General features: G+C 43.5%; 5 protein-coding genes across 6 annotated transcripts in view; 3 read left to right on the forward strand and 2 right to left on the reverse strand.

Annotated features, from left to right (window-relative positions):
- amdhd2 (amidohydrolase domain containing 2) overlaps window positions 1-2,707 on the forward strand; it is a 5,829-nt gene extending 3,122 nt beyond the window's left edge. The window contains exons 8-12 of the mRNA XM_072674508.1: window positions 538-682; window positions 804-911; window positions 995-1,063; window positions 1,181-1,282; window positions 2,144-2,707. Of these exons, the coding sequence (XP_072530609.1) occupies window positions 538-682; window positions 804-911; window positions 995-1,063; window positions 1,181-1,282; window positions 2,144-2,217 (498 nt within the window). The 3' untranslated portion in view covers window positions 2,218-2,707. The remainder of the gene's footprint in view (window positions 1-537; window positions 683-803; window positions 912-994; window positions 1,064-1,180; window positions 1,283-2,143) is intronic.
- Window positions 2,708-3,237: 530 nt separating this feature from the next.
- On the reverse strand, window positions 3,238-7,097 carry jmjd8 (jumonji domain containing 8). Its single transcript, XM_072674509.1, has 9 exons — window positions 6,938-7,097; window positions 6,286-6,375; window positions 6,051-6,099; window positions 5,639-5,735; window positions 5,477-5,545; window positions 4,837-4,956; window positions 4,641-4,708; window positions 4,413-4,547; window positions 3,238-3,824 (listed from the first exon to the last, which is right to left on the reverse strand). The coding sequence occupies exons 1-9, from the start codon at window positions 7,018-7,020 to the stop codon at window positions 3,744-3,746; spliced, it is 792 nt and encodes a 263-aa protein (XP_072530610.1). The 5' UTR covers window positions 7,021-7,097; the 3' UTR covers window positions 3,238-3,743.
- A 1,034-nt stretch (window positions 7,098-8,131) lies between these two features.
- Window positions 8,132-17,121, forward strand: slc25a19 (solute carrier family 25 member 19). The gene is made up of 7 exons (XM_072675115.1): window positions 8,132-8,247; window positions 8,516-8,664; window positions 10,154-10,309; window positions 10,790-10,960; window positions 11,209-11,383; window positions 12,595-12,725; window positions 13,239-17,121. Exons 2-7 carry the CDS (start codon window positions 8,542-8,544, stop codon window positions 13,416-13,418), a joined length of 936 nt encoding a protein of 311 aa, XP_072531216.1. The 5' UTR covers window positions 8,132-8,247; window positions 8,516-8,541; the 3' UTR covers window positions 13,419-17,121.
- On the reverse strand, window positions 16,729-20,174 carry LOC140551621 (THAP domain-containing protein 6-like). 2 transcript variants are annotated; one of them, XM_072675118.1, is made up of 5 exons: window positions 20,077-20,174; window positions 18,300-18,492; window positions 18,080-18,184; window positions 17,475-17,711; window positions 16,729-17,312 (listed from the first exon to the last, which is right to left on the reverse strand). In XM_072675118.1, exons 1-4 carry the CDS (start codon window positions 20,154-20,156, stop codon window positions 17,493-17,495), a joined length of 597 nt encoding a protein of 198 aa, XP_072531219.1. In that variant the 5' UTR covers window positions 20,157-20,174; the 3' UTR covers window positions 16,729-17,312; window positions 17,475-17,492. The 2 variants fall into 2 exon arrangements, with proteins under 2 accessions (XP_072531219.1, XP_072531218.1); XM_072675117.1 differs by lacking the exon at window positions 20,077-20,174 and adding an exon at window positions 18,822-18,951.
- Window positions 20,175-20,988: 814 nt separating this feature from the next.
- mif4gdb (MIF4G domain containing b) lies at window positions 20,989-26,772 on the forward strand. The gene is made up of 6 exons (XM_072674514.1): window positions 20,989-21,106; window positions 22,510-22,631; window positions 22,813-22,922; window positions 23,994-24,149; window positions 24,829-24,921; window positions 25,028-26,772. Exons 2-6 carry the CDS (start codon window positions 22,550-22,552, stop codon window positions 25,253-25,255), a joined length of 669 nt encoding a protein of 222 aa, XP_072530615.1. The 5' UTR covers window positions 20,989-21,106; window positions 22,510-22,549; the 3' UTR covers window positions 25,256-26,772.
- The last annotated feature ends 39 nt before the right edge of the window (window positions 26,773-26,811 follow it).

Consider the following 26,811-nt stretch of genomic DNA (forward strand, 5'->3'; position numbering starts at 1 on the left):
ACACACACACACACACACACACACACACACAGTGCTTTACTGTGCTTTACAGTAAAAATAAGTGTTATTATACTACTACTAATAATAGTAATCTCCAGGTGGATTTAGTCCCATTTAGTAAATGTAGTTGTTGATACTATGCTGAGGCGTCTCTACTAATCCTTACATTTATTTATGTTTATTTTATGTGTTTATTTAAATAAATGCATAATCATCTCAGCACATTTTCTCATACGCTCTCAGATATAAAGGTACTAAACGCTCACTGGGGTGTAAATACTCCATACCCTTCATACCAGCGCAGTCAACTCCAGGCCCAAAGTCCCTGTACAGCACACCTGTCTGTATGTGTGTATGCCTGTATGTGTGTGTGTACATGTGTGTATGCCTGTGTGCCTGTATGTATGTGAGTATGCCTGTATATATGTGTGTGTATCTGTGTATGCCTGTATGTATGTGTGTATGCCTGTATGTGTGTGTATGCCTGTGTGTGTATGTGTGTATTTCTCTCCATGTAAAGGCACATTTCTGCTGCAGTTTCATCACCGTGACCCGGGCATTGTGGGACTGCTTACCAGTGACAATGTGCCTGCAGGACGCACTGTGTATTACGGCATGATCTCTGACGGAATACACACACACCCTGCAGCGCTGAGAATAGCACACAGGTCCCACCCAGCAGGTACACACACATGCGCGTGCATACACACTGTTATATAAGTCCTCCATATAAAATAAATGGATAGATAAATACCAATACATAATTGGTGTGTGGGTGTGGGTGTGTGTGTGTGGGTGTACAGGCTTGGTGTTGGTCACAGATGCTGTTCCAGCAATGGGCCTACCAGCAGGCCGACACACACTTGGACAGCAAGAGATTCATATACAGGGACTCCATGCGTATGTTGCAGGTTGGTGTCACACACACACACACCTACACACAATATTGACAGTAAAACGTGAGGTGCAGGGGTCTTCCTTGTCTTTCCTCCAGGAACTACAACTCTGAGTGGCAGCATCGCAACCATGGACATGTGTGTAAGACACTTCAGACAGGCCTCAGGTGAGCAAGTGTGTGTTTATATACAGAGGGAATTATTGACCCTGTATGAGTAGCATTACATTAGTGTGTGTGTGTGTGTGTGTGTGTGTGTGTGTGTGTGCGTGCGCGCGCGCTCAGGCTGTACCGTTGAGGCTGCGTTAGAGGCTGCCTCCCTGCATCCGGCTCAGCTGCTGGGAATCAGCCACAGGAAGGGAACGTTGGACTACGACGCAGACGCAGGTACGACACTCTGCTGTAGACGAGTGTGACTGGTATACAGCATGTATTAAACAGTAGTTACACTTTGGACAAAAGTATTGGGACGCCTACTCATTAAACCTACAGTAGCTTTTATCACATCCTATTCTAAACCCATAGGCAGTAATATGGGGTTGCCCCCCCCTCCCCCTTCGCTTCCAGGTAGGCTTTCTACAAGATGTGTCTGAGCACTAAGAGGAACTAAGGAGCCTATAGGCCAGCCCCTGATAAACAACCCCATAACATTATCCCTCCTCCACCAAACTTTCACAGCTGGCACAGTGCAGTCAGACAGGTACCATTCTTCCAGCATTCGCCAAACCCAGACTCGTCCATCAGACTGCCAGACTGCTGTGCCAGACTGGTGTACTTTACACCACTCCATCCCACTCTTGGCATTGTGCTTGGTGATGTTAGGCTTGCATGCAGCTGTTCGACCATGGAAACCTGTGCCACTAAGCTCCCGGTGTGCTAATTATGCCAGAGGAGGTAGTTATGGAGGCTTTGTGCACTCTGCTCTGAGCTCAGCACTCGGCCCTGACTCCGCTCTGTACGTGGTCGGACACTCAGTGGCTCATTGAGCTGCTCTCTGTGAGCTGTTCCCCCTAAACACTTCCACCGTTCAATAATAATACCAGTCACAGCTGATGGGGGAAGGAGGGAGGAAATTTCACCAGCTGACTTGTTGTTGTTGCAGCGGCGTCTCCTATTACATACAGAACCACGCTGGAGTTAAAGAGGGGTGTCCAAATACTTTTATCCATATATTATGTAGTTATTAAGTTAACATTAGTTATATGGGGTAAAAAAAAGGATTTGCTATGCTTTAATGTGTGTGTGCAGACTTTATCGTTCTGGACGACTCCCTGACGGTCAGAGAAACCTACATTGCTGGTCAGCTGGTCTGGAAGAAGTGACCCCAGCAGAGAATGCCACATGGAGGCATCTCCTGAAGGATGTTCTGTGGCTGCAGAGCACACACACACACTAGAGCACATACTAGCACACACACAAAGCCATCAGCGGGGCCTGTCTAATGTGTGTGTGACCGAGCTCAGGATCTGAATTAGCGGCATTAAAATAAGAGAAAACTGCAAGTTTTGAGGATTCATCCATTTCAGTCCATTATGTTCACCTCTGAACCTCCACTGTTTACCCTGTTCCTTAATCAGAGGTAGCGTCCTTCCTTATACTCCTTTAATTCCTGCATATTAGGAGTGTTTTCATAATTATTGTTGTTATTTCTTTTTTGTACTTTTATTCAACAAGTGGATTTGGTGCCAAACCTGTAGCACTGAGCTCAACCTGTATGAAGCTACGACTCTGGGTTGAGTTCCCTTGGTTTGCAGAAGAGATGAAGGCTCCAGCTAATGTTGGCTTATGTTGCTAATAAACACTGGATTTAGACTGTCACCAATCTCATCTTTTTTTAATCCACCCACTAAAATCTAGCACATTTGCTTTAGAAAACGTCAGAAAAGCAAATAAACAAGTTTAAAAGTTTGATACAGTTTAGGAAACTGTGGCAGGATCAGAAAGACATAACAAGACCACACGTTTGATTTTCATGGGAGGAGTCGAAACATAGTGCTGAAACTATGTTCTCTAGAATGATGGTGGTGAAGCTCCATCCAGTACTTTTTGCATGAGTTGGGGATGTTGAGGTGAGGTGGGGTGATGATTATCCATCAAACATCCTGACCTCACTAACGCTCTTGTTGCTACATGCAGTCAAATCCTCACAGCAATGCTGCTCTAAAATCTAGTAGAAAGCCGTCTTCTCTGGACAGTAGAAACAGTTACTCCAACAGAAGCGGGATCAAATCTTTTTGATAGCCTTAATTTCAGAAGAGATGGTGAATGAGCAGGTGTCCCAATACTTTTGTCCAAATATTATATTAGCTGTTTTTTAATGCAAAAACTCTCCAAAAGGTCAGTTTTGTTTTAAACTTTTATTCATAAAAGCATTTTTATTCAAATCTAAAAGAGATGAGATGCTTTAAGCTGCACCAAGAATGATCTGAGCTGAACCTCCTCATGTTCTTCACCAGGCAGGCTTTCTGTTTCCTGTAAAATTACTGAGATCATTTCTACTCCTTTTAAAACCACATTTTTCCTGAGTGACCAGCTCCTGTCATAAAAGCACTGGTTTAGGAGCAGGTTGAATATTAATATAGTAAGATGAAGCTGAAGGCCTGGATTGGTCCTTTTGGGGGTGATGTCAGTGAAGAGGAGCCCGGATTGGTCCTTTTGGGGGTGATGTCAGTGAAGAGGAGCCCGGATTGGTCCTTTTGGGGGTGATGTCAGTGAAGAGGAGCACAGATTGGTCCTTTTTGTGATCTCTTTCAGTGATGTCAGTAAACGAAGGGTTCTGATTGGTCCTGTTGGAGTGATGTCAGTGGATGGGATGCTCTGATTGGTCCTTTAAATGAGACCTCTGAGGTCAACCCAGGAAGGTGGAGATGAAAACACTTGTGTCCAGGTTCAGAGTAGCATGCCACCAGCGGTCCGGAAAATACAGCACCTAATGTGTTTTTATACACACACACACACACACACACACACACACACACACACACACACACACAGCAGGTGAGATCAATTAATTATAAAGAATCTAATTTACCCAGAATCCTTCACCCCAATAACCCATATGTATTCGATCAGTCAGGTCATGTTAGGTTTGGAGCCTAAAATCTGGCTTCTTTAGCTCTGGCACTATATGGACAAAAGTATTGGGACATTTGCTCATTCAACGTCTCTTCTAAAATCAAGGGTATTAAAAAAGAGCTGATCCTGCTTCTGTTGGAGTAACTGTCTCTACTGTCCAGAGAAGAAGACTTTCTACTAGATTCTAGAGGAGGAGCATTGCTGTGAGGATTTGATGGACTGCATTCACTCAAACCTTTGGACATATGGTGTATGAGGCTAATTTAACTAACATGTAATGTAAGCTTAACTACAGAAATTAGCATGTTGCTAACAGCAAGTCATCACACACTGTTTGGCATTAAAATGTGCAGCTGGGTGCCAGTAGAGGAGATGTTCTCATAAGCTGTAAATGTGCGTTCACGTATCAGTGGTGTGTGTGTGTGTGTGTGTGTGTAGTCACCTCTCCTGGTCTGATGGTACACTCCAGTGGTTTGTCGTGTGTCTCCAGGTTGGGGTAGGAGTGTGTGAGCCAAGACAGGGTGGTGAAGTTGGGGTGGAACTCAGGAGAATGATCAGGAGGGTACAAGAACCAACGCTGTAATACACATACACACACACACACACCTTGAATAAGTGACACCTAATAATAATAAAAAACAAATATAAAGTTACAGGCACACACACACACCTTTCTACCATAGATGACCTCTGAGTAGCCAGGACCATGCCAGTGGAACGGCACTCCAGTACCTGGACCTAAGAGAGAGAGTGACGTAGCGAGAGAGGGAGAGAGATGGTTGTTTTTAAGCCATGACTATACCATCCAATTACACACAACCTGCATGTTTATTACTGTGTGTGTGTGTGTGTGTGTGTGTGTTTACCTGCAATTCCGAAGCTGTAGGCGGGGCTAGTGTGTGGTAGTCCGTATGGTGGAGCCTTATACTCATCAAACAGAGAGCGCCACTCAGTAAAGTTATTATCACCAAAGAAATACAGCGTATCTAAAACAAACACACACACACACACACACACACACACACACACACACACCATCAACAGCAAAAAATTAATGCAACATCACAGGGAAAACAAAGAGGTCATTTAAAAGAGGATATTCATAGTAGATACTGAATCATTCAGAGTGGACACTGAATCATTCAGAGTGGACACTGAATCATTCAGAGTGGACACTGAATCATTCAGAGTGGACACTGAATCATTCAGAGTGGATACTGAATCATTCAGAGTGGACACTGAATCATTCAGAGTGGACACTGAATCATTCAGAGTGGACACAGAATCATTCAGAGTGGACACAGAATCATTCATAGTGGATACTGAATCATTCAGAGTGGACACAGAATCATTCAGAGTGGACACAGAATCATTCAGAGTGGACACAGAATCATTCAGAGTGGATACTGAGTAATATTAACTGACTGGATAACTGACTCTGCACTACAGCAGAAAGACCCCAGGCTTTAATGATGAACTGTGGGTGAAGTAGTATGAGGTACTGACCGCTGCCCAGCGTATCTTCAGACTGAGGGGTCAACAGCAACTTCACAAACTCCTCGAACCGCACATCCACTGCACAGGAACACTCACTCAGTCTGCATACTGTGAACTTCAATGCACATGTATTTGTGTATGTATAAGGTGTGAGTGTGTGTGTGTGTGTACCTTTCCTGTAGGAGTGTGTGTTGGCGGTACTCAGGCGGACTACTTTATTGCTGTACTCTCTCAGCAAACTGGCCTTGGAGCACAGGAAGCGGAATTTCTGAAAGCACCAATCACAGGGTCTGAATCTCTGAGCTCACAATGATTCGGCTGGATCGTGACTCTTTAGGAAATGAATCACTGAATCGTTGCGTCTTTAATTTCACCACAATTTGATTCCATTTTAATCTGGGCCAAATAAAAAGCTCTTACTTTATTAAATAGATACTTTTATTATGTAAGTATTAATAGTAATAATAATAATAATAAAAATAATAATAATAATAATGTTCAATTGAATCACCACAGCCTTCTACTGCACACACAGTGTAAGTTTATCCTCACTGAGGCTGTGCTGGGTGAAGTCACGTCTTACCGTGTTATCAGGGACTCCTCTCAGTACCACAGGCTTAGAGTATGCATATCTGTTAACAAAGAAAACACACACACACACACACACACACACACACACACATTAATAATAATACCAATAATAACAATACCAATAATAATAATAATAATAGATATTATTTAATGCAGTATTATGTATGCATGTATGCATGTATGTATGTGTGTGTGTGTGTGTGTGTGTGTGTGTCACACAGACTCACTGCTGTATAAACTCGGAGTGTGTGATGGATTTCACATCCCGGATGTCAACGTTGCACTCGCCTTCATCGCTCAGACTGGACTCCAGACCCCTATAGTGACATCATTAATGCATTGTTAACACGGTTAAACACACACTACACTACATAAACACACACACACACACAACATTACCACTTTATTGAATCATAGGGGGCGTCAGACATCTGTGAGACAATCGGTCCAAAAACTAAAGCTTAAGTGGAGGTGGACCATGCAACATGACAATGACCCAAAACATCCCAGTGAACCAATGAAGGAACGTCTCAAATTATTAATATATATGTATTGCTTAATAGGTGTATAGAATTACCATACACATATTTACCATTATAGAATACGTGGTATATTAGTGTTATAGAGGTCAACAGATGTTTATAATTTTATATATGAAACAAACGACTAACAAGCAGGATATGGGTTCTTCAATCACAAAATAATGGTCAAGCTGTAGTTCCTCCACACATGAACACAGACACCTGCTGAGAATCAGTCTCTCCTTTGCCCCAGTAAAGCACCAGCCTGCAGCACCTCCGCAGAAGCGAGCAGGTGGGATGATAATGGGACAGAGCCCATTTTACCCCCCTGACTTTAAAGCAGAGTAAAAAGCCTCACCAGCCCCCGGTATCGTCCAGCTTCACCAACCGGACCAGCAGGAGCAGAAAGGACAGTCTCACACACCTCCCAGACCAGGCCATGAACTCCACACACACTCAAAACATCAACACACACACACACACACACAATCTGCTTCACCTCCATTCATTTCCCACTGCTGGCTCTTCCTCGTTCTGCCGTCCAGCGTCCAATCAGCACACGCCACGCCTCACTTTCGGGCGGGGTCTAAACGAGATATTAATTAATAATTGCATTTTAATGTATTATATTTCTTCATTTTTTTTATTTTAAACCAGAACGCTTGTTTGTTTATATATTGATATATAAGCAAAAACACAGTAGTTAGTGCAAGGAATGGATGCCTTGCGTATTTATGTTAATATTTCCCATATTTCCTCAGCTTTAAGCTCACTGTCAAAAGTTATAATTAATTCTGATTTAAAAACTGTATTTTTGAGTTTATTAAAACACACAAAAAGAGTTTAGCCTTTTTTTTTTAATCTGAGATTAAATTTGGACCGGAACTAATCCGACGAGGGAAAGTGACCGGCAGCAGCAACGACGCGAAAACAGTGACGGACAGAGGTTGTGTTCCAAATGACGCACTCGTGCACTCGATTCTTGCGCCCTATTTAGGTACAAAGATGCCGTTTCAGAGAAATATGACGAAAAAGGATGAGAAAAACAGCACAGCACGTACTAATAACCCATTCCTTTGTCGTGATTTCGCATTTTATTATTATTATTTATAGTTTTTGTTTAGTTTTTGTTTTGTATCCACTACGATCATTCACATAATTTAATTAAATTGACTTTTATTATTTTACTTAATTAGCTAAACTTGACTGATGTTCTGTTCTTCTCCTAGGCTGGTTAAATTCTCCACCTGTCTTTTCTTAAAACACAACTGATTTATAATCTAACAAATATAACGTAATAATAACGATATTTAATTTTTATTATTATCCAAAACATTCACTTTGACACTGAAAAAAACGACAATTAGCCACAATTAGATAAACATACGATATTAATGGTAAGTATGAATGATCTCATTTTATTAAACAAATCTCTTATAGAGTCAAGTCCACCTCGAAATCCCTGACGTAAGACGTAGTGCACTATTTCCCAGCGATTTGGGACGCGCCCGCCTCTCAGCTTGTCATTGGGCTTTTTCGATTCGCCCTCATGGCGAGTTCACAACACTGTCAGAGAGATCCGTGAGGTTTTGGTGACCCCATAATGTAGCGTGTCCCCCCCCCCGGCCCCCGGACCCAGGCCGTGTCTGCTGTAGTGGTCTTTCAGAGGTGAGACTTTGCTGGTGTTTCTGTTGGGACGGGTTCAGGCTTTGGGGTGAAATGTGCACGAGCTAAACGCCCTAAAGAGTCACCCTTCCCAATGCCCAGCTTGAGCTAGAGGGGTCTAAAGCCCACCAGCATTGAGCTGTGGGGATCTCTGGAGTGATGGAGAAGGAGTGGCAGAGCCAGACCTCATTGATGCTCTCATGGGGCTGAATGCAGTCAAATCTCCCTCACAGCAATGTTCATCTAAGTGTGTGTGTGTGTGTGTGTTCAGCACACAGGCCCCACTGGAGAGCTGGGATGGTAGGATATGACCCCAGTTCAGCTCTGACCCCGGAGGAGGCCGCTCTGGCAGGGTCAGCGGCCGGCATGGTCACCCGGGCCATCATCAGCCCGCTGGACGTGGTCAAGATCAGGTTCCAGGTAGGACTGACACCAGCATGGAGGGTTACTGAGATGCTGCTAGGTGTTACGGGGGCCAGGCATCAGGCTTTGGATAAAAGGGGAACACACATGAGCACAGGAGGACCCTCACAAACACACTGGCCCACAAACCACGGAGCAGAACACACACTGGGTCAAACCGAGCCGGTCAGCCCAGCCCAGTATCAGCTTTGGCTCAGCAGTGGGTCGCTTTAGCCTCCCCCCAGACGTCGGGCTGTTCTCCGAGGTTCTGGGTGGAGAGGGTGCGAGTGACTACAGCGTGACTCACGTAATGAGTCACAGTTCCTCCTGACCGCACCGCCCAGCGCCTGCTCCACAGGATGAGGCGGGGTGGGTTCAGGATTTTAGGCACAGTTACAGCACCCATCAAAAGTGTAGGGATGCCTAGTTAAAATAAATGTTGTAATAAAAAGGATGTTGTTAAAATGTTGTAGATTTTTTTTATAAATAATTAAATAAATAAATAAATACAATTTCTTTATATAATTAAATTAAAAGTAATTCTAATAAAAGCTCCTGGGAACATAAGTGAATATTTCCAAAAAACATTTCCAATTTTCAAGGAAAAAAGTCGAATTTTGTTTCCTTTTTTCTTATTTAATTTTCCTTTTTTTTTCTTTTTTAAATAAAGTCATTATTTTTATAAATTGGTTCAAATCTGCTAATAATTAGCCTAAATAGTCTTAAATAATGGTATAAATCTTGCAGGAATAAGTATTCTGAAAAATCACAATCACAAGAAAGTAAATAATATTGTTTAAAAACAAATTATTTAAAAAAGATAAATGTAGAGTAAAAAAGCTAAAAAACAAACAAAAAAGATTATAAAATATTTATTATCTGCCTGCAGTAAGAAGCCATAATCTAGCATCAATTTACCGTCCTGTGTTTTACACAATTTATATATATATATATATATAATGTCTCAGTTTTGTCTTTTTAAAATATATAAAATTACAATTATAACTTTAGTTTTATCACATTTTATTAAACAATATTAAATAAACCTGCACAGATCAGTATTTTCCACTGGCCGCTATGGGATATGGGAGTTTTTGGGACCGTGACCATTCAGGAAGTCTGATTAGGGAGGAAATAAGGGGAAGGAGGCGTCTCACTGTGAGGGGCTTCTTCCCTCGAGTTACTGTATTAAATCCAACAGCGGACCCCCAGTTAAACTCGTTATGTGTGTGTGTGTGTGTGTGTGTGTGTGTGTGTGTGTGCTGCTGTGTATTTGTATGATGGGGTGTGTGTGTGTGTTTGCTGCTGTGTATTTGTATGATGGGGTGTATTTGTATGATGGGGTGTGTGTGTGTGCGTGCTGCTGTGTATTTGTATGATGGGGTGGGTGTGTGTGTGTGTGTGTGTGTGTGCTGCTGTGTATTTGTATGATGGTGTGTGTGTGTGTGTGTGTGTTTGCTGTGTATGTGTATGATGGTGTGTGTGTGTGTGTGTGTTTGCTGTGTAGCTGCAGATCGAGTGCGTTTCCTCCAGAGAGCCTCAGGGGAAGTACTCCGGCCTGCTGCAGGCCTGGCGCTGTATCCTAGTCGAGGAAGGACTGCCAGCTTTCTGGAAAGGCCACATTCCCGCCCAGCTGCTGTCTGTGTGTTACGGGGCTGTTCAGGTAACACACACTCCGCACAGCAGGAACGGCATCGCTGTGATGCTGCTCTACAAATCCGCACACTGTCCCCTACAGCCAATCAGCAGAGGCCTGAAGACCGGCTTCTTTAGTTTTAGCGATGTAGCTAACAAGGAATAGTAGCTTATGGCAAACCAGTTAGCATAGTGCTAACCACATGGGGAGGGGGTTATTACCCTCGGTGTGGTACTCTGCTAGCCATGCAGACTTTGCCATGTGAAGTCTGAACTGACCGTTACTAAATCTAGAGCAGATGTCCGGACCCGGATCTGGACCTGTTACTGATAACAGCTAAACCGGTTCGGTTCAGGGAGGAAACTCCCAGATCAATCACATGTGTCCTAAATCTCAGCCAATCAGCACTGTGCATTATGATGAGCGTTATGTATGGTGTGTGTGTGTGTGTGTGTGTGTGTGTGTGTGTGTGTGTGTGTGTGTGTGTGTGTGTGTGTGTGTGTGCAGTTTGCCAGTTTCGAGGCGCTGACAGAGATCGTCCATAAGAACACTTCCTATAACAGCCAGATGGCCGGGGTTCACTTTCTGTGTGGCGGTTTAGCGGCCTGCTCGGCAACCATCGCCTGCCAGCCACTCGACACACTCCGCACACGCTTTGCCGCTCAAGGAGAACCAAAGGTACCCACACACACACACACACACACACACACCCCCGCTCCAGGTGTGCTTCACTTTGCAGACACGTCTAGAGTAATTACTGTTGTTAGTATTTAAATGTAATTACATAATTAATTACAATTACATTTGATGTATTTAATTAGGATTATGGTATTAAGCTACACTGTAATTCCACTGTAAATTAGAATGCTTGATTGTGGTCTGTTTGTTGGTGTAATGGTGGGGCTGAATGGATATGTGACCTGCAGGTGTACAGAACACTCCGGCAAGCTGTGTTCACCATGTACCGCCAAGAGGGGGCGCTCACCTTCTACAGAGGCCTCACCCCCACGCTGGTGGCCGTTTTCCCTTATGCAGGCCTGCAGTTCTTCTTCTACAACGTCTTTAAAAAGCTCATGGAGGATGACCGCTCCAAATCTAAAGGTCAGGGCTACAGCGGTGGTGGTGATTAGGACCAATCACGGTTAGGGGGGAGGTCTCAGAACCGACAAGGAGGTGATTAGACCCAATCACAGTTAGGAGGTCTGACAATAAGGCTCAGAAGAAACAAGGCAGTGATTAGGACCAATCACTGACAGGGGGAGGTCTGAAAAGGTGATTTTTAGGACAAGGAGGTTATCAGAACCAATCAAAATTAGGGGAGGTTTCTAAAGAAACAGGGTGGTGATTAGGACCAATCACGGTTAGGGGGGAGGTCTCAGAACCGACAAGGAGGTTATTAGAACCAATGGCAGTCAGGGGAGGTCTCAGAACTGACAAGGAGGTTATCAGAACCAATGGTAGTCAGGGGAGGTCTCAGAACCGACAAGGAGGTTATCAGAACCAATGGTAGTCAGGGGAGGTCTCAGAACCGACAAGGAGGTTATTAGAACCAATGGCAGTCAGGGGAGGTCTCAGAACTGACAAGGAGGTTATCAGAACCAATGGTAGTCAGGGGAGGTCTCAGAACCGACAAGGAGGTTATCAGAACCAATGGTAGTCAGGGGAGGTCTCAGAACCAACAAGGAGGTTATCAGAACCAATGGTAGTCAGGGGAGGTCTCAGAACCGACAAGGAGGTTATCAGACCAATGGTAGTCAGGGGAGGTCTCAGAACCGACAAGGAGGTTATCAGACCAATGGTAGTCAGGGGAGGTCTCAGAACCAACAAGGAGGTTATCAGAACCAATGGTAGTCAGGGGAGGTCTCAGAACTGACAAGGAGGTTATCAGAACCAATGGTAGTCAGGGGAGGTCTCAGAACCAACAAGGAGGTTATCAGATCAATGGCAGTCAAGGGGAGGTTTCAGTACCGACACAAAAAATGTTATCAGAACCAGTGGTGGTCAGGGGAGGTCTCAGAACCGACAAGGAGGTTATTAGAACCAATGGCAGTCAGGGGAGGTCTCAGAACCGACAAGGAGGTTATCAGAACCAATCACAGTTCAGGGAGGTTTTAAAAAAAGGGCCCATCTGCAGTCAGAGGGAGGTCTCTGAATAAAGTAGGTGGTGGATTCTGGGAGGATTCTGCTGCTGTCTGAACTTTGGCTGTCTTGTAGCTCATGTTTATAGACAGTGTCCGTAACCACGCTTCCTGTAGTGTGTATGATGCTAATTAGCCTCATCGCTCTAACTTCACACTTCCTGCTCTTCTCAGGTGGTCTGCAGAGTCTGCTGAGCGGCAGCATCGCAGGGGTCATCAGCAAAACCCTCACCTACCCGTTCGACCTCTTCAAAAAGAGACTGCAGGTCGGAGGCTTCGAGGAGGCCAGAGCACACTTCGGTCAGGTACAGGCCTTACACTCACACAGTCCAGCAGGAGAGTACTCTGTATGTCCTAATGTTTGTGGACACTCCTTCTAATGAATACATTCATAGGCTGCACACAGATTGTTAGGACAGTCTGGTCCCTGTAGAGAAGAAGTACTGCCAATAGAATAGGACCCTCTGAAGCAGATCAACATCATGACCCTATTGGCACCATGCTGGACTAGTAGAGGGGTATAAAGCCCTCCAGCATTGAGATGTGGAGCAGTGGAAGAGCTGTGTTCTCTGGAAAAAATGGATGTTGGAGCTCCATCCAGTACTTCTAGGAATGGGGTGGGGTGGTGATCTTCATCCAACATCTTGACCTCACTAATGCTTTTGTTGCTGAATGCCATCAAATCCTCACAGTAATTCTCTGGACAGTAGAGACAGTTACTCCAACAACTTGATTTCAGAAGAAACACTGAATGAGGTGTCCCAATACTTTTGTCCATGTAGCGTATGTCTGATTCTTGGTGGCGTTTTCCTCTGCAGGTGCGGACGTACCGGGGCTTTGTGGACTGTGCGTTGCGGATATCGAGAGAGGAGGGTCTGCGCGGGTTCTTTAAGGGGCTTTCCCCCAGCCTGCTGAAAGCTGCGGTCTCCACTGGACTCACCTTCTTCTGGTACGAGTTCTTCACCAGCGCCATCTCCAACCTGAAGACTCTCCCGTGAGCAGGAGAGCTGAAGCACAGAGGAACTGGAAGCTGTGTGTGTATAAAGTGTGTGAGGGTTTTAGAATTCATTTGAAATGATTTTATCTTCTGCATCTCTGGAAGTGTCAACATTTTAAAGCGGTAGTTCCACGGTTTTCCATTTAAACCCCAAAATATGTTGATCAGCCAGGTCTGAAATGTCTGATCTTTGCTTCCTGTGCTTTGCACCTGAGCTTATGTAGGCTAATGTAGTAATGGGAGCTTAAAGCCTACAGCTGGCATCATGCTGCATGTCTAAATCATCACACGTGTGTCTCGGACCATTGCATTTTAAATTCTCTCAAATTAACGTTAATCATTTTACAGTCTGAGTTTGGTCTGACTGACGTAAAACTGCTCGAACAGTTTTTACACATGAGCCCAAACACCTCAAGCACGTTTATAGACTAGAGCTGTGTCCGAAACGGCACCCTAGTCACTAAATAGTGCACTACTTTACATTTCCGCCATTATGTAGTGGTGTCCGAAAACTTTCCTGAATGTTCAGTGCACCTCAGTAAGTATTGTACTATCGGTGTACCCTAGCAGACGTGTGATGTACACATCAATGGTACAGAAAAAGTATGCACCGTAATCTCCTATCCCACAGCAGTGAGCTCTCGCGCATAATTAGGGGTCCAGAATTCGCTCCCTACCTTGTGAAAGCCTGTACCCTATAATAGTGCCCTAGGGGCAGTGAATAGGGCACAGTTTCGGACACACAACCGATGCTAACTTGGCTAACAGTCAGTCAGAGTGCTCAGAGTTGTCCTGTCATGATGCTAACAAGCTAGTCTTCATTCACTGCTTCACATTTTACGGTCCTATTTAAATTTGGTGTTTAAAACAAATTTCCTGTTATACCAAAACCGAGGTGATTTAGCCAAGCAGTTCGCCTCAGGCTAACCGTAGGCTAACCGTAGGCTTCCATTGTTAGTTAGTTAGCCTTGCAGCTTCAGTAAAAACCTAAGGAAGCAAACTCCAGTCATTCAGGATAATGGGAAGTGTGTACATTCATTTTTGGGGCTTTATTTTTGTAATTATTAAGAGGGCAGTGCAGCCAAGCTAAGCTCAACCTGGCTAATAGTGAATTTAAGCGACATCACCGGCCTTCATTCATAGTTAGCCATGTTAGCTAGCTTCCTCTGGTTGCACTGTTCCAATACCTCACAAAACCCACAAATAACCGTTGTACGCGACTTTCCTCCTTGCCCTGAACTCAGGGACTGTCTTTCTCGTAACGTGGGACATCTTCGTCTTGTTTCACAGCACATGCTGGAAATCCGGCAGGCTAGCACGGCTAATCGCCGGCGCGTGATCAGTTTGGGAGCAAAACTAGACAAATTTGTTTGTAGATTTGAGCTAAAACTCTGTGTTTACTACTTTATTTTATTTTTTTAAAGAAGATTTTAAACACCGTTTAAGCACAGTTCTCCGGGTCACGGTCACGCTAGCACGGAACTAGCTGGTTGCTAGTGTTTTAGCTAAATAAATTGATTTATTTTTAACGTAATAAATATCAGCATTTTTCACGATACCACAACTGATTTAGAGATATTCGAAGTGTGAGCATTGCTGCGGCCTACGTGCTAATGCTGCGTGTTAGAGACAACACACGACGTTACACCTACTTCAATACTGTTATACACAGATCAGCCATAACATTAAAACCAGTGATAGATGAAGGGAAGAGCACGGCTGATCTGATTCCAGTGGATCTACATGTTAAGCAGTGAGTGAACAGTCAGTTCTCGAAGATGAACCAGACTGTGGTGTTCTGGACGACTGGGTCAGGGCTTTTTTGGGACCTATATAATATGAGGTAGATGGTTCTAATGTTATGGCTGATTGGTGTATAACACCAGCTACTTAAACTGTGCTCTACTGCTGCCAAGGTCTTCTAAGTGTGGGTATTATTTTGATGAGGCTGATCGCTCAGTGTGACGTTCTTTTGGAGGGTCCAGGGACTTCATGTTACATAGGAGCATAGGAGCTCATTTTTATCTCATAGGGGAAAACTGCCCATATCCGGAATTCCTTATTTGGAAAGACAAGACTGCCTCGGTGGTCTGCAGATGGCCTCGAGCCAGTGCCCGTGATCCAGTGATTTGGAGAACTTTACTCAATTATACAACCACTAAGAGTTCTGCAGCTCGGTTAGTTTCATCAGTGTGAGCCCACTATGTCAAAAAAATGTAGTTTCTACAAATGTTACATATCCCACGTCCCAGCGCTGTCAGGCTGAGTGAGTGGATGTATTATTTTCTACACTTTTAGGACTTGTACTATATGAGATGGTCAGATGTCATCACAATGTTCGCACAGATATGGTATCTCTTTTTTTACCTTATTGAAACACATATACTTCCATTACATCGTTTTCTTGCTAACAGTTCAGAATGGCAACTCCAGCTCAGTGTGTGTTTAAAGGTGAATTCCACCAATTATTTCCCACCAATATTCGTTAAATGTAAACAAAGTTATTTTTGGGCAACGCGTCCACCATATTGGTCCAGGCAAGACTGGCCGGTAAACAACAACTACATGTAGCTGTGTAAGCAGTGTTTCCATTTCTCAAACGATTTTAATAAGCTTCTAATAAAACATTTTGACTCCAGTTACTTCAAATCTCGATAGAAAGGACTGTGTCAAAGGTTGGGTGTGAAACGCTCGGTTCTAGATAACCTCCCCCAGTCAGAGCTGGATGAGTTCTACAGTGGAGGTGAAGGGAAGCAGACGTCTGAAGCTCTAATAATAAAAGCTCCTCACAGAAAGTTCTTCACCTAATGGTGACGAAGACGCTGCCTGATGCCTGAGACACGGTTCTACCAGAGTTCTGAGAAGAGCTCGGCTCTAGAACCTGCTTTTAAAATCAGATCATTAAAATGGTGGAGGGATACATGCTGCAGGGTGTAGTGCGGCTACAGAAAGTAGTCCCTAAAGAGAACTGGATTAGTGGAGATTCTCTATTCACTATTTTACCTTCATCATCATCATCATCATCATCATTCCATATAAAACTCAGAAGACTCATGTAGCTTCACTGGTGGGTTTGGATAGGAAATAAAACGGGTATATCTGCGTATGGCTTTCTGTGTAGTCATGGCAACCGATGCCTTGTTCCATTCACCACCAATGTAAAGGCATGTGTTTCGGAGTGTTTCACGCCAATCGCGCTCTAACTGACTTTGTTTACGTCCCAACCACCAAATTATTCTATATAATAAAAATAAGTGGTGGAATCCTCCGTTAATATATGCACCTTATTTATGGCTTCTTGTGTTTGTTTTGTTATGTTCTGTGTATCATCGCTGCACATGCACAAGTGCCTACAGGGGAATTCTTTTTTTATATTTATTATTTAGATCAGACGCAAAACCACAGCTTTACATTCATTACCGCTCGGCTTCCAACTTGTCTAAGATAATCGATTGTCTTTCGAAGCGTCTGGCTTCCTCTACTGAACGATTTGGGTACTAAGCTCGTTTTTTTTTCTTCTTTTAAACCATTTATGTGAATTATGAGAGGCCACTGTTGGTCCGTGTGTCTCTACCTGTGTCTTTTTCCTCCTCTCTCTTCCATCAGTGTGTGTAAATGTAAATGTGTATGTTGCTGCTCTGTGACTTGGTAAAAAGTTATTTCTAAAATAATTTTTTTAACAAAACCCATTGTCACGTAAATAAACCCAGTCTTATACACAAGTTCATTCTCCCCAAGACTGTGATCCAGCACAATCCCCACACACATCCTCAAAATGAGCCGTCCTCTTCATCTGCCTGGACTCCAGAACCTTCTGCAGCAGATCAGTACACAGTCCTGCCCTGCAGCTGCCAGTGTCCCCGTTGCGTTCCCCACAACGATTCATGAGATTCACCTGAAATGATAAAACCGCAGAGTTTTCATGGGACAATTAACGAGAAGTTGCACCGTAGCGAACGTTTGAGTTCTGTACCACAGTCCAACTCATCAGAGACTGTGTGAGTGTGATCATCAACATAATGGCGAATGGCTCGATATTAATGTGAACACATCCTACCCTGATGATCTGAAGGAGTTATACAGGGGCTCCAAGTGATGCGGACTGAAGCGACAAGCGCAGGCGTTTTCTTGTGACTGAAGCATCGTGCAACACACTCTTCAGTGCGGTCTTGCACCTCCTTTCTCGGTCTTTGGCGTTGCGGAGTTGTCGCTCAAGCTCCTCCATCCTTGCGTGGGCCTGGGCAAGTTTGTCCTTCATTCTTTCCAGGGAAGCGGGTGCTGCATACGAGTGCTCCTGTGCAAGGTTAACATGTCTAGATATTTATATACACTCACAAACTCACAACAATCATGTGTCAGAATCAGAATCAGAATCAGAATCTCTTTATTTCACCAAGTATGTTACCCATACAAGGAATTTGTCTTGGTGAGAGCAACACGCATGACAAGTAACAAAGAAACACAGAACACAGTCTTAAACTAAAGGAAAATGACACTAAACAATAAATAGGGTAGGGGATAAATTAAAAAAAGTAGAAAGTACTAAAGGTAATAAAGAGCTGAAAAATATATTTACAGAAAAGAAAAGGACATCTGTACAGGTGTGTCAATGGTTACTTTTACCGTTGCTATAGGACGATCACTTTAGGGCCAAATCCTCACCTCGCGAGGCTGACTCTCAGCCTCCACAGCTTCTGTCTGTTCCGGGACCTGAACTGGGGCCGTGGCTTTTTGCGACGTTTTGGTTTTTCTTGGCGTCACAGGCTGCTAAAATCACAGAAACGTGGCACAAAAGCAGAGCAATAATAAGTATCTACTAACGTCCCACATAAAACAAATCTAATCATGTTTAAAGACACAAAAACGTGATTTGGAAACTTACTTTCTGGAGGTGTGGTGGGAAACTGAAGACAGATGGGACAACTCCTTCTCGAATGCGCACAATCTGTCCAGTCCGGTCAATGTCCTCCTCCTTAAAATGCTGGCTGCACAGAACTGTTGAAGGGCTGGCGATGAAGTCCTCTCTCCGGACAGCGAATTCCCACTGCTTCTTAAGGGCAGGATCACTGGGAAACCTGTTAATTATTGAATACAAGAAGAGTGTGTAGCTTAATAAGGGTATAGCTGGGTTGCACTAGGAATATAGGGCAGTTATCTAGACTATTTAGTGAGCAAACAAAGGGCCCTAGGAACATGTAGACCTTTTAGTGAGCAACCATGGGGCCATTCAAGCACAGGGCAGTTTCATAGACTTTTAGTAAGCAAACCTAGCAGTGTTCCCTACACCTTTTAACCTGCAAACAGAAGGCCATGGAGGCGCAGGGTGGCCCCATTAAAGCCAATCAGCCAGTCTGCTACTTAAATATAACTTACTGACTGGATCTGCAGTGAAACACGCTCTTACTTGTGAAAAGTAATGCCCTGGTTCCTCGTCTGCAAACTTCTCCTCGTCATGCATTCAAAAGCTGCACAGTTTTGTGGCATTTTTACCCCCAAAGTCGATGTTTGGCTCCTCAGTCTGAAAAACGCAAGCTAACCGTTCCAAGATGGCGGCTTTGTTGACGTTCCCATACAGCCGCCGCCGCATTGGCCGCTTCGGCCCGCTGGGGGATGCGTCAACGCGTCCGCCATATTGGTCCAGGCAAGACCGGCCTGTAAACAACTACAAGTAAACGAAGCAGCCGCGGATTCCCTGGTTAAAAAGTACAATAATGTTTATATTATATTTAATAAGTTGTGTTTATTGGAGGGTTTTTCATTTACTACGTGGAATAAATTAAAAAGTTGTGACTCCAGTTCTAATATCTTCTAAAATCGATAGAGGATATTATTATTATTATTATTATTATTATTATTATTATTATTGCCAGCAGTAGTCTAAAGCTAACGTAGTGGATATTAATTCAATTTCGCAAATAATGGTAAAAAATAAACAAACAAACAAACGAAAATCTGGATTTGAATTACTTAATGTATAACTTAATTATATATAACTGAATGTACATGAAACAGAAAATATACTCCAAGAATTACAGACAGTTATAAGATAACCTACATTCACCTTTATTGATCCCCAGAGGATAAATGCAGGATAACATATTTACATGACATGGTAAAAATATTAATATTAAAAAAAATGAAATATGGCGAGTGTAAAGTGTGATGTAGGAGTAGTAGCATAACAATATACAGTATAGCACAGCAGTAAAACACTATATTAAGTCCATAAAAACAGTAATAATAATAATAATAACAGTAGTGGTAATAACAATAGTACATAGTAGTACAATAGTATAATAAATAGTAATAGTAAAGTAAATAAAATTGTAATTGAATATAATGAATATAATAATAATAATAGTATAATATAGTATATCTTAATAATAATATATCTTAAGGCTACTCCCTCTGCCTCCCTGACCTTTTCTCTTTGGAAAACCTTCATCCACCTTCATCTTCATTGAGTCAGTCGCTCAGCTTCGGTTTCATTACAATTTTTATTTATTAAAAAATATTATATTAATATTTATTACAATAATGTATTCACAGGATCTGTTAGAAAGTCTCTGCTCTCTGCCTGAGTCTGGTGACCAGCGGGTCAGCTCTCCACACACAGTTATAATGGCCGAATCCAGCCGACAGCAGCTGTTCAGGCTCACCTGTGAAAGGTAATTCCCTGAGACCTGGTCCGGACGGCGCGGCGCCTGTTACAGCCCCAGGCTGCGCACGAGTCCGGCATGGTGCGTCCAGAGCAGGGGCGTGGCGAGTTGCCTGGGCCAATATGGCGGCGGCGTTGACGCATGTCCCGGCAGCCAATGCGGCGTCCACAGGCGCACCTATGTGAACCGAGGCGTCATCTACAGCTTCACTGCACTGGGGTTCGATTCAGTTGTCGATTCTTTAGGACGATTCAGAACGGTTCACTGATGAATCCTCAGTGTTGGGACTCCTACTCAAAACTCAGGGTTTACTTTATTTGTTCTGGCAAAACTTTAAAAATACAAATACTGATCAATTACAATGTTAAAAGCAACAGAGAATATGTTTTATTTTTTATTTTTAAAGATAATAAAGCTGACAGTAAAAAAATAAAAGGAGGATAAGTATGAATAAACTGTATTACTTTATGTTAAATACATTTTCTGTTAAATACACTTTTATTAAATTATTTTATGTTGTGTTTATATATATTATATAAGTTATATTATATTTTAAATATGTAAAAATATGTTAGAGATATAAAATAAATGGTGGGAAAAATATTTAAATATTATTTACACATTTTAAATTGTTGTTCAAGTTGAAAAATATTTGCTTTTAATGATTAAATAATATTAATTATTAAATTAAATGATTAAATATTGTTTATTTATCAAAAAAGAGAAATATGTTTGTTCATTAATTAGTTTGTAATTAATTTTTTCAGGTTAAACATTAGTGTTTTCAATGTTCATGAAAAAACTGATAAAAACAGATAAAAACATACATATATATATAAGATATTTTTTTCTTCAGTTTACAGATACTTAAACTGAACCGATTCAAATGAACCGATTCGTCCACAAGCCTGACATCGCTGCATATGCAGCAGTCCGCCGCCGCGTAGCTAAAGCTAAACAACAGCTACAGGACCTGGAGAGGAAGACCCTCAGAGATGAAGCTCTGTCATCTTCAGCACTTCTGATCAAAGTGAGTCTCCTGTCACATCAACTAAAACACAAACAACGAAAAGAGAAAACTAGATCCTAAACTTAAACTAGAGCTTAAACAACTCCCAAAACTCCCAAAACTGACCGGAGATCAGTGTCTGGGAGGAAAGTGAGAGGAAGGTTTTAGTTCAGAGTTTCCTGCTTTTATTAAACACCAGAAGTTCTGGGAGGTTTGATTTCGGGGTCTGAAAGTTTGGGCTATGCGTGGGTTTGGGCTGGGCTGCTGGGCTGCTGGGCTGCTGGGTGGAGGCTGGGCTGCTGGGTGGAGGCTGGGCTGCTGGGTTGCAGGGCTGCTGAGCTGCTGGGTTGCAGGGCTGCTGGGTGGAGGCTGGGTGAAGCTTTGAGAGTTTAATTAATCAAATTGCTGACTTTGAAGTCATGCATTTTTTACATGTATTGTTTTTTTTTTTATTTTAAATACAATTTTTTTTATTTATTAAAAATAAAAATACTACAAAAATAAATTTAATGTATTGTGTAGATAATATAATATGTAATGGTAAGGAGCAAATGAGCACCAGTGTGTGTGTGTGTGTGTGCGCGTGTGTGTGTATATATATATATATATATAACAAATATATGTGTGGAAGGGATAAGCAGGATTAGGTGAGCGGGACATATATATATATATATATACACATTATATATCAAAAGAAAGTTATTATATTTTAAATCTGTACATGCAACGCCCCAAACACACGCCCCCTCCAAGAGAGCGCCATCTACCCACCCTAGAGAGAGCAAGGCCAATTGCGCTCTCCCAGGCTCTGGCTGCCGATGGCTAGCAGCGTGATCAGGATTCGAACCAGCGACCCTCTGATCACACTGACAGCGCCTTAGTCCGCTGGACCAGGATTCAGATATACTCCTGATACCCGAGACGCATGAAGTGACGGGGTGTAAACGGGGTCCCGGTCTCAATCCAGGATCAATCACCAGTTTGCCATTTTAACATCTAGATGAAATTCCGTCAATCAGAAGCTGCAGGGCTCTGAATTTGTCAGCCGGTGATCACCTCCAGCTCCTGTTTCTCTGAGGCCTGTGGATCTGCTGAAAGGGATTGGACAGCATGTCCCGCTCACCTAATCCTGCTTATCCCTTCCACACAAGCAGCAGAGACCGGCTTTCAATAGTCAGATCCAGTCTGGTGACGGCACGGGTTTTGGGCTTGCTGTAGTTCCACTCCGTTTGGACTGTTGGGTGATACCTTTGATTCGTCAGAGAGACCACCAGGCCGACTTCATTAGCTGTACCGCTGTTGTTAAAGTCATAATGTCTGTCTGGTAAGTGCTGGTCAGCAGCCTGGAGGTCCTGATTCACGCTGCGCTGGTTGAGGAGGTGTCTGTTTATCGTACTAAGTGCTGTTACTGTGTCGTCCTGCAGTGCGGGGGTCCTGCTGCCCAAACACTGTTTTCTCAAGAGAATGGAGGATTCATCAAAAGAGGAGTACAAGATCCAGTCCTTCGACATGGAGACACAGCAGCTGCTCAAAACAGCACTGAAAGGTGAGTGGTCCTCGCTCTGGCAGCACGGCCGGCAGTCTGACCTGGCTAACCAGGACCAGTTAGCATCTCGTTTGTGTTGGTGGTGGAGAACTGGTGGTGGTGGTGGTGGTGGTGGATGCTGATTGGTGGGGTTGGGTTTTCTGAAGCTGTTCTGAAGGCAGGGTGTCTGTGTCTCGGTCAGATCCCGGTTCCGTGGACTTGGAGAAAGTGTCTAATGTGATCGTGGATCAGTCTCTGAAGGATCAGGTGTTTAGCAAAGAAGCCGGACGCATCTGCTTCACCATAGTGCAGGTAAACATGCTGACCACACTGTAGGAGGTACTGAACCAGAACTGATACACTGCTGAACTGAACCAGGACTGAACCAGAACTGAACCTACTGAATAAAGACTGAACCAGGACTGAACCTACTGAAAAACGACTGAACCAGAACTGAACCTACTGATCCAGAACTGAACCTACTGAAAAACGACTGAACCAGAACTGAACCTACTGAAAAACGACTGAACCAGAACTGAACCTACTGATCCAGAACTGAACCTACTGAAAAACGACTGAACCAGAACTGAACCTACTGAAAAACGACTGAACCAGAACTGAACCTACTGATCCAGAACTGAACCTACTGAAAAACGACTGAACCAGAACTGAACCCTTTTAATAAAGACTGAATCTACTGAATCAGGACTGAATCAAGACAGAACCTAATGAATCAGGACTGAAACTACGGAACCAGGACTGAACCAGAACTGAACCTACTGAATAAAGACTGAACCAGGACTGAAACTGCTGAATCAGGACTGAGGTAGAACTGAACCTACTGAATCAAGACCGAACCAGAACTGAACCTACTGAATCAGGACTGAAACTATGAAACCAGGACTCAACCGATTGAACCAGGACTGAATTAGAACTGAACTTACTGAACCAGGACTGAACCAAGACTCAAACTACTGAACAGGACTAAACCATAATTAAACCAAGACTGAAACGACTGAACCTACTGAACCAGAACTGAACCTGGACTGAAACTACTAAACACAATTGAACCTAATAAACAGGACTAAACCAGAACTGTCCACGACTGAACCTACTGAACCAGGACTGAACAAATACTCAACAGAACTGAACTAGAACTAAACACGGACAGAACAGGACTGGGTTTCCAGAGGCATCCAGGTACAAACATGATTCTTGAATCATTGAAATGTAACTTACCTGACTTACTTAACTTACCTTCATTTACCTGATTAAGTAAACTCATACCTTAAGGGGTGAAGATGTGTCTGTTTCTACAGCCAGTAATTATTACTGTGTCAGCAGTGTCTTATTGACCCCTCTGGTACTTGCTGCCCCCTGCAGGCGGAGGCCAAGCAGAGCAGCGGCAGCGTGTTCCGCCGGAACCTCTTGAACCGCCTGCAGCAGGAGTTCAAGGCTCGCGAGGAGACGAGGAAGAGATCCACTCAGGAGTGGGTGTGCCTCGTCTCCTTCATCTGCAACATCTTCGACTACCTCAAGGTGAAGCATCAGCGCACACACGATCAGCACAAGCCCACTGCTGCTTCAGCCGAGTGTGTTTGGGGTCAGTGGAGAGGGGCTAAGCTCAGAAGTGTGAGTCAATAGAGAAGAAATAGAGGAAGTGTCCAGATAAAGGTCTGGTGTAATTGTGGCTTTATGTCCAAATGTTTGTGGACACCCTTTCTAATGAATGCATTTAGCTACTTGAAGTTGCACTCATTGCAAGTGCAAATGCACACACACAGCTTGTCAAGTCCCTGTAGAGAAGAAGTACTGCCAATAGAATAGGTGACCCTATTGGCACCATTGGTGGGCTAGAGGGGTATAAAGCCCCCCAGCATTGAGCTGTGGAGCAGTGGAAGAACTTCCAGTGTCCTCTGGAATGATGGATGGTGAAGCTCTATCCAGTACTTTTGGGATGAGGTGGGGTGGTGATCATCATCCAACATCCTGACCTCACTGCTGTTGCCGAATGCAATCAAATCCTCACCACAATGCTCCACCAAAATCTAGCAGAAAGCCTCCTTCCCTGGACAGTAGAGACAGTTACTCCAACAAAAGCAGTGGAACTTTTCTTTTTAATCCCCTTGATTTTAGAAGAAACTGTGAATGAGCAGGTGTCCCAATACTTTTGTCCAAAATTGTTTATTTTTTATTGTTGTTGTTGTTGTGTTTGCAGGTGAATAACATGCCCATGATGGCACTGGTGCACCCGGTATACGACTGCTTATTCCGACTGGCCCAGCCTGACTCCCTGAAAAGCGAAGAGGAGGTGAGCTCCATCCACTCGCACTCTTCAGCCTCAGTCCAGCCCTCCTTTCATGCATTAAGAGCCAGTTCTGCAGTTCAGGTCAGTCACTGGGTCTGATGTGTCTCAGGTGGACTGTCTGGTGCTGCAGCTCCACCGTATCGGGGAGCAGTTGGAGAAGATGAACCTGCAGCGGATGGACGAGCTGTTCTGCCTGCTGCGGGACGGGTTCCTCCTGCAGGACGGCCTCAGCTCCCTGGGGCGGCTGCTTCTGCTCGAAATCCTGGAGTTCCGCGCCGGCAGCTGGACGCTCAGCGAAACGGCGCAGAAGTACTACTACAGCGAGGTGACCGACTGAAGGACGATGCCTGTGGACGGGGTTCAGATTAGGTCAAGCAGTGCTGTTTTTTTTTTTGTTTTTTTTTTTACATCTAAAGTACTTCACACAAAGTGTAGGGTAGTACACTATATGTCCAAATGTTTGTGGACACCCTTTCTAATAAAGACATGCAGCTACTTTAAGGTGCACCCATTGCTGCTCACACAGATTCAAATGCACACACACACACAGCTAGTCTAGGCCCTGTAGAGAAGTACTGCCAATAGAATAGGACTCTCTGCAGGAGCAGATCAGCATCATGACCCTATTGGCACCATGCTGCCTAATGCCAGGCGTGGGCTAGAGGGGTATGAAGCCCCCCAGCATTGAGGAGCTGTGGAGCAGTGGAAGAACTGTGTTCTCTGGAATGATGGTGGTGGAGCTCCACCCAGTACTTTTGGGACGCTTTGGGGGTGGATGAGTTGAGCTCACTGCTGTTGCTGAATGCAATCAAATCCTCACAGCAATGCTCTACTCCAAAATCTAGTAGAAAGCCTTCTTCCATGGACAGTAGAGACAGTTACTCCAACAAAAGCAGGAGAAACACTTTTCATACCCTTGATTTTGCAGAAGAATCAATAAATGAGCAGGTGTCCAAATACTTTTGTCCATATAGTGTAGTTTTAGTTTGCTATGCAGGTCATTTTAGTCTTTATTCCCAATAATAATTAAAACCACAGAGGGTGCATTTCTGATTGGCTGCACCCAGAGTGGGGGATTGGCCCAGGAAGTACTCACGTCTAGAACAATTACTAGAACAAAATGGCTAACAAAATATATAATGATACAAGTGTAGCAGCTACGTCAGTTATAGAACCTGCTGTGTTGCTTGTATTAGCATAGCGACGCTACATCACTTCCTGTTAACACTGCGCGTACAAAGCAGCTAAACCTGCACTGTTAAGATTAGCATATAATCTATACCTCATAGTGGTAGTGTGTAGTACGGAATTGTGACACAGCCATCGTCTGGCTGTCTCTTCCGGTCAGTGCCTTTAATTAGACTGAATCTTCAACTTGTTTTTACCGAACTTTAATCAGACTGACCACTAGAGAGGTCTTCTTCATGCTAGCAGCTTAAAAGCAAGTGCGCTTTTACATTAAAGATATTAGTTATGTTTATCTGGTGCTAACTTATTCCTACAGACGACTAGTTCAGCTACATCTTACTCCAAACCTGATTAAATTCTGAACCGGTCGAGCGTCGGTTTAACTTGAATGCTGGACTCGTGAATGACAGCTGACCACTATGTGATTTTTTTTTTTATGGATTCAAAAAAAATATTCAAATTGTTGCATCACTTTCAATCAGGATTGACGACTTGAGACATATTGTGCCTATTTGAGAACTTCAGGATTTTATATTTTTCAATTTTGTAAAACCAAACATTTTAATCGGTCACCACAAGTTTCAGTATTCAGTGTTTTGGACTCAAAGCTGAGATGTTTCTTTAGCTCGAGCTGAAAGTTTACTGCAATTGTCACAAAATTTACAATAAAGATTTATATTAAAAATGAGATTTCTGACTCCTTGG

This window comes from Salminus brasiliensis, chromosome 3 (genome assembly GCF_030463535.1).
Source record: "Salminus brasiliensis chromosome 3, fSalBra1.hap2, whole genome shotgun sequence".
Lineage (NCBI taxonomy): Eukaryota > Metazoa > Chordata > Actinopteri > Characiformes > Bryconidae > Salminus > Salminus brasiliensis.

What these genes read in the sequence shown, in the direction of transcription:
- mif4gdb (XM_072674514.1), top strand. Translation starts at nt 22,550, where the DNA reads ATGGAGGATTCATCAAAAGAGGAGTACAAGATCCAGTCCTTCGACATG. An exon ending in GCTCAAAACAGCACTGAAAG is followed by an intron (nt 22,632 to 22,812) that starts GTGAGTGGTCCT and finishes TGTCTCGGTCAG; the next exon opens with ATCCCGGTTCCGTGGACTTG. An exon ending in TCTGCTTCACCATAGTGCAG is followed by an intron (nt 22,923 to 23,993) that starts GTAAACATGCTG and finishes TGCCCCCTGCAG; the next exon opens with GCGGAGGCCAAGCAGAGCAG.
- LOC140551621 (XM_072675118.1), bottom strand. Translation starts at nt 20,156, where the DNA reads ATGCCGGACTCGTGCGCAGCCTGGGGCTGTAACAGGCGCCGCGCCGTC. An exon ending in CAGGGAATTACCTTTCACAG is followed by an intron (nt 18,493 to 20,076) that starts GTGAGCCTGAAC and finishes AATAATTAACAG; the next exon opens with GTTTCCCAGTGATCCTGCCC. An exon ending in TCCCACCACACCTCCAGAAA is followed by an intron (nt 18,185 to 18,299) that starts GTAAGTTTCCAA and finishes CTGTGATTTTAG; the next exon opens with CAGCCTGTGACGCCAAGAAA.
- jmjd8 (XM_072674509.1), bottom strand. Translation starts at nt 7,020, where the DNA reads ATGGCCTGGTCTGGGAGGTGTGTGAGACTGTCCTTTCTGCTCCTGCTG. An exon ending in CTGGACGATACCGGGGGCTG is followed by an intron (nt 6,376 to 6,937) that starts GTGAGGCTTTTT and finishes ATGTCACTATAG; the next exon opens with GGGTCTGGAGTCCAGTCTGA. An exon ending in TGAAGATACGCTGGGCAGCG is followed by an intron (nt 4,957 to 5,476) that starts GTCAGTACCTCA and finishes TGTTTGTTTTAG; the next exon opens with ATACGCTGTATTTCTTTGGT.
- slc25a19 (XM_072675115.1), top strand. Translation starts at nt 8,542, where the DNA reads ATGGTAGGATATGACCCCAGTTCAGCTCTGACCCCGGAGGAGGCCGCT. An exon ending in TGTGTTACGGGGCTGTTCAG is followed by an intron (nt 10,310 to 10,789) that starts GTAACACACACT and finishes GTGTGTGTGCAG; the next exon opens with TTTGCCAGTTTCGAGGCGCT. An exon ending in TGACCGCTCCAAATCTAAAG is followed by an intron (nt 11,384 to 12,594) that starts GTCAGGGCTACA and finishes TGCTCTTCTCAG; the next exon opens with GTGGTCTGCAGAGTCTGCTG.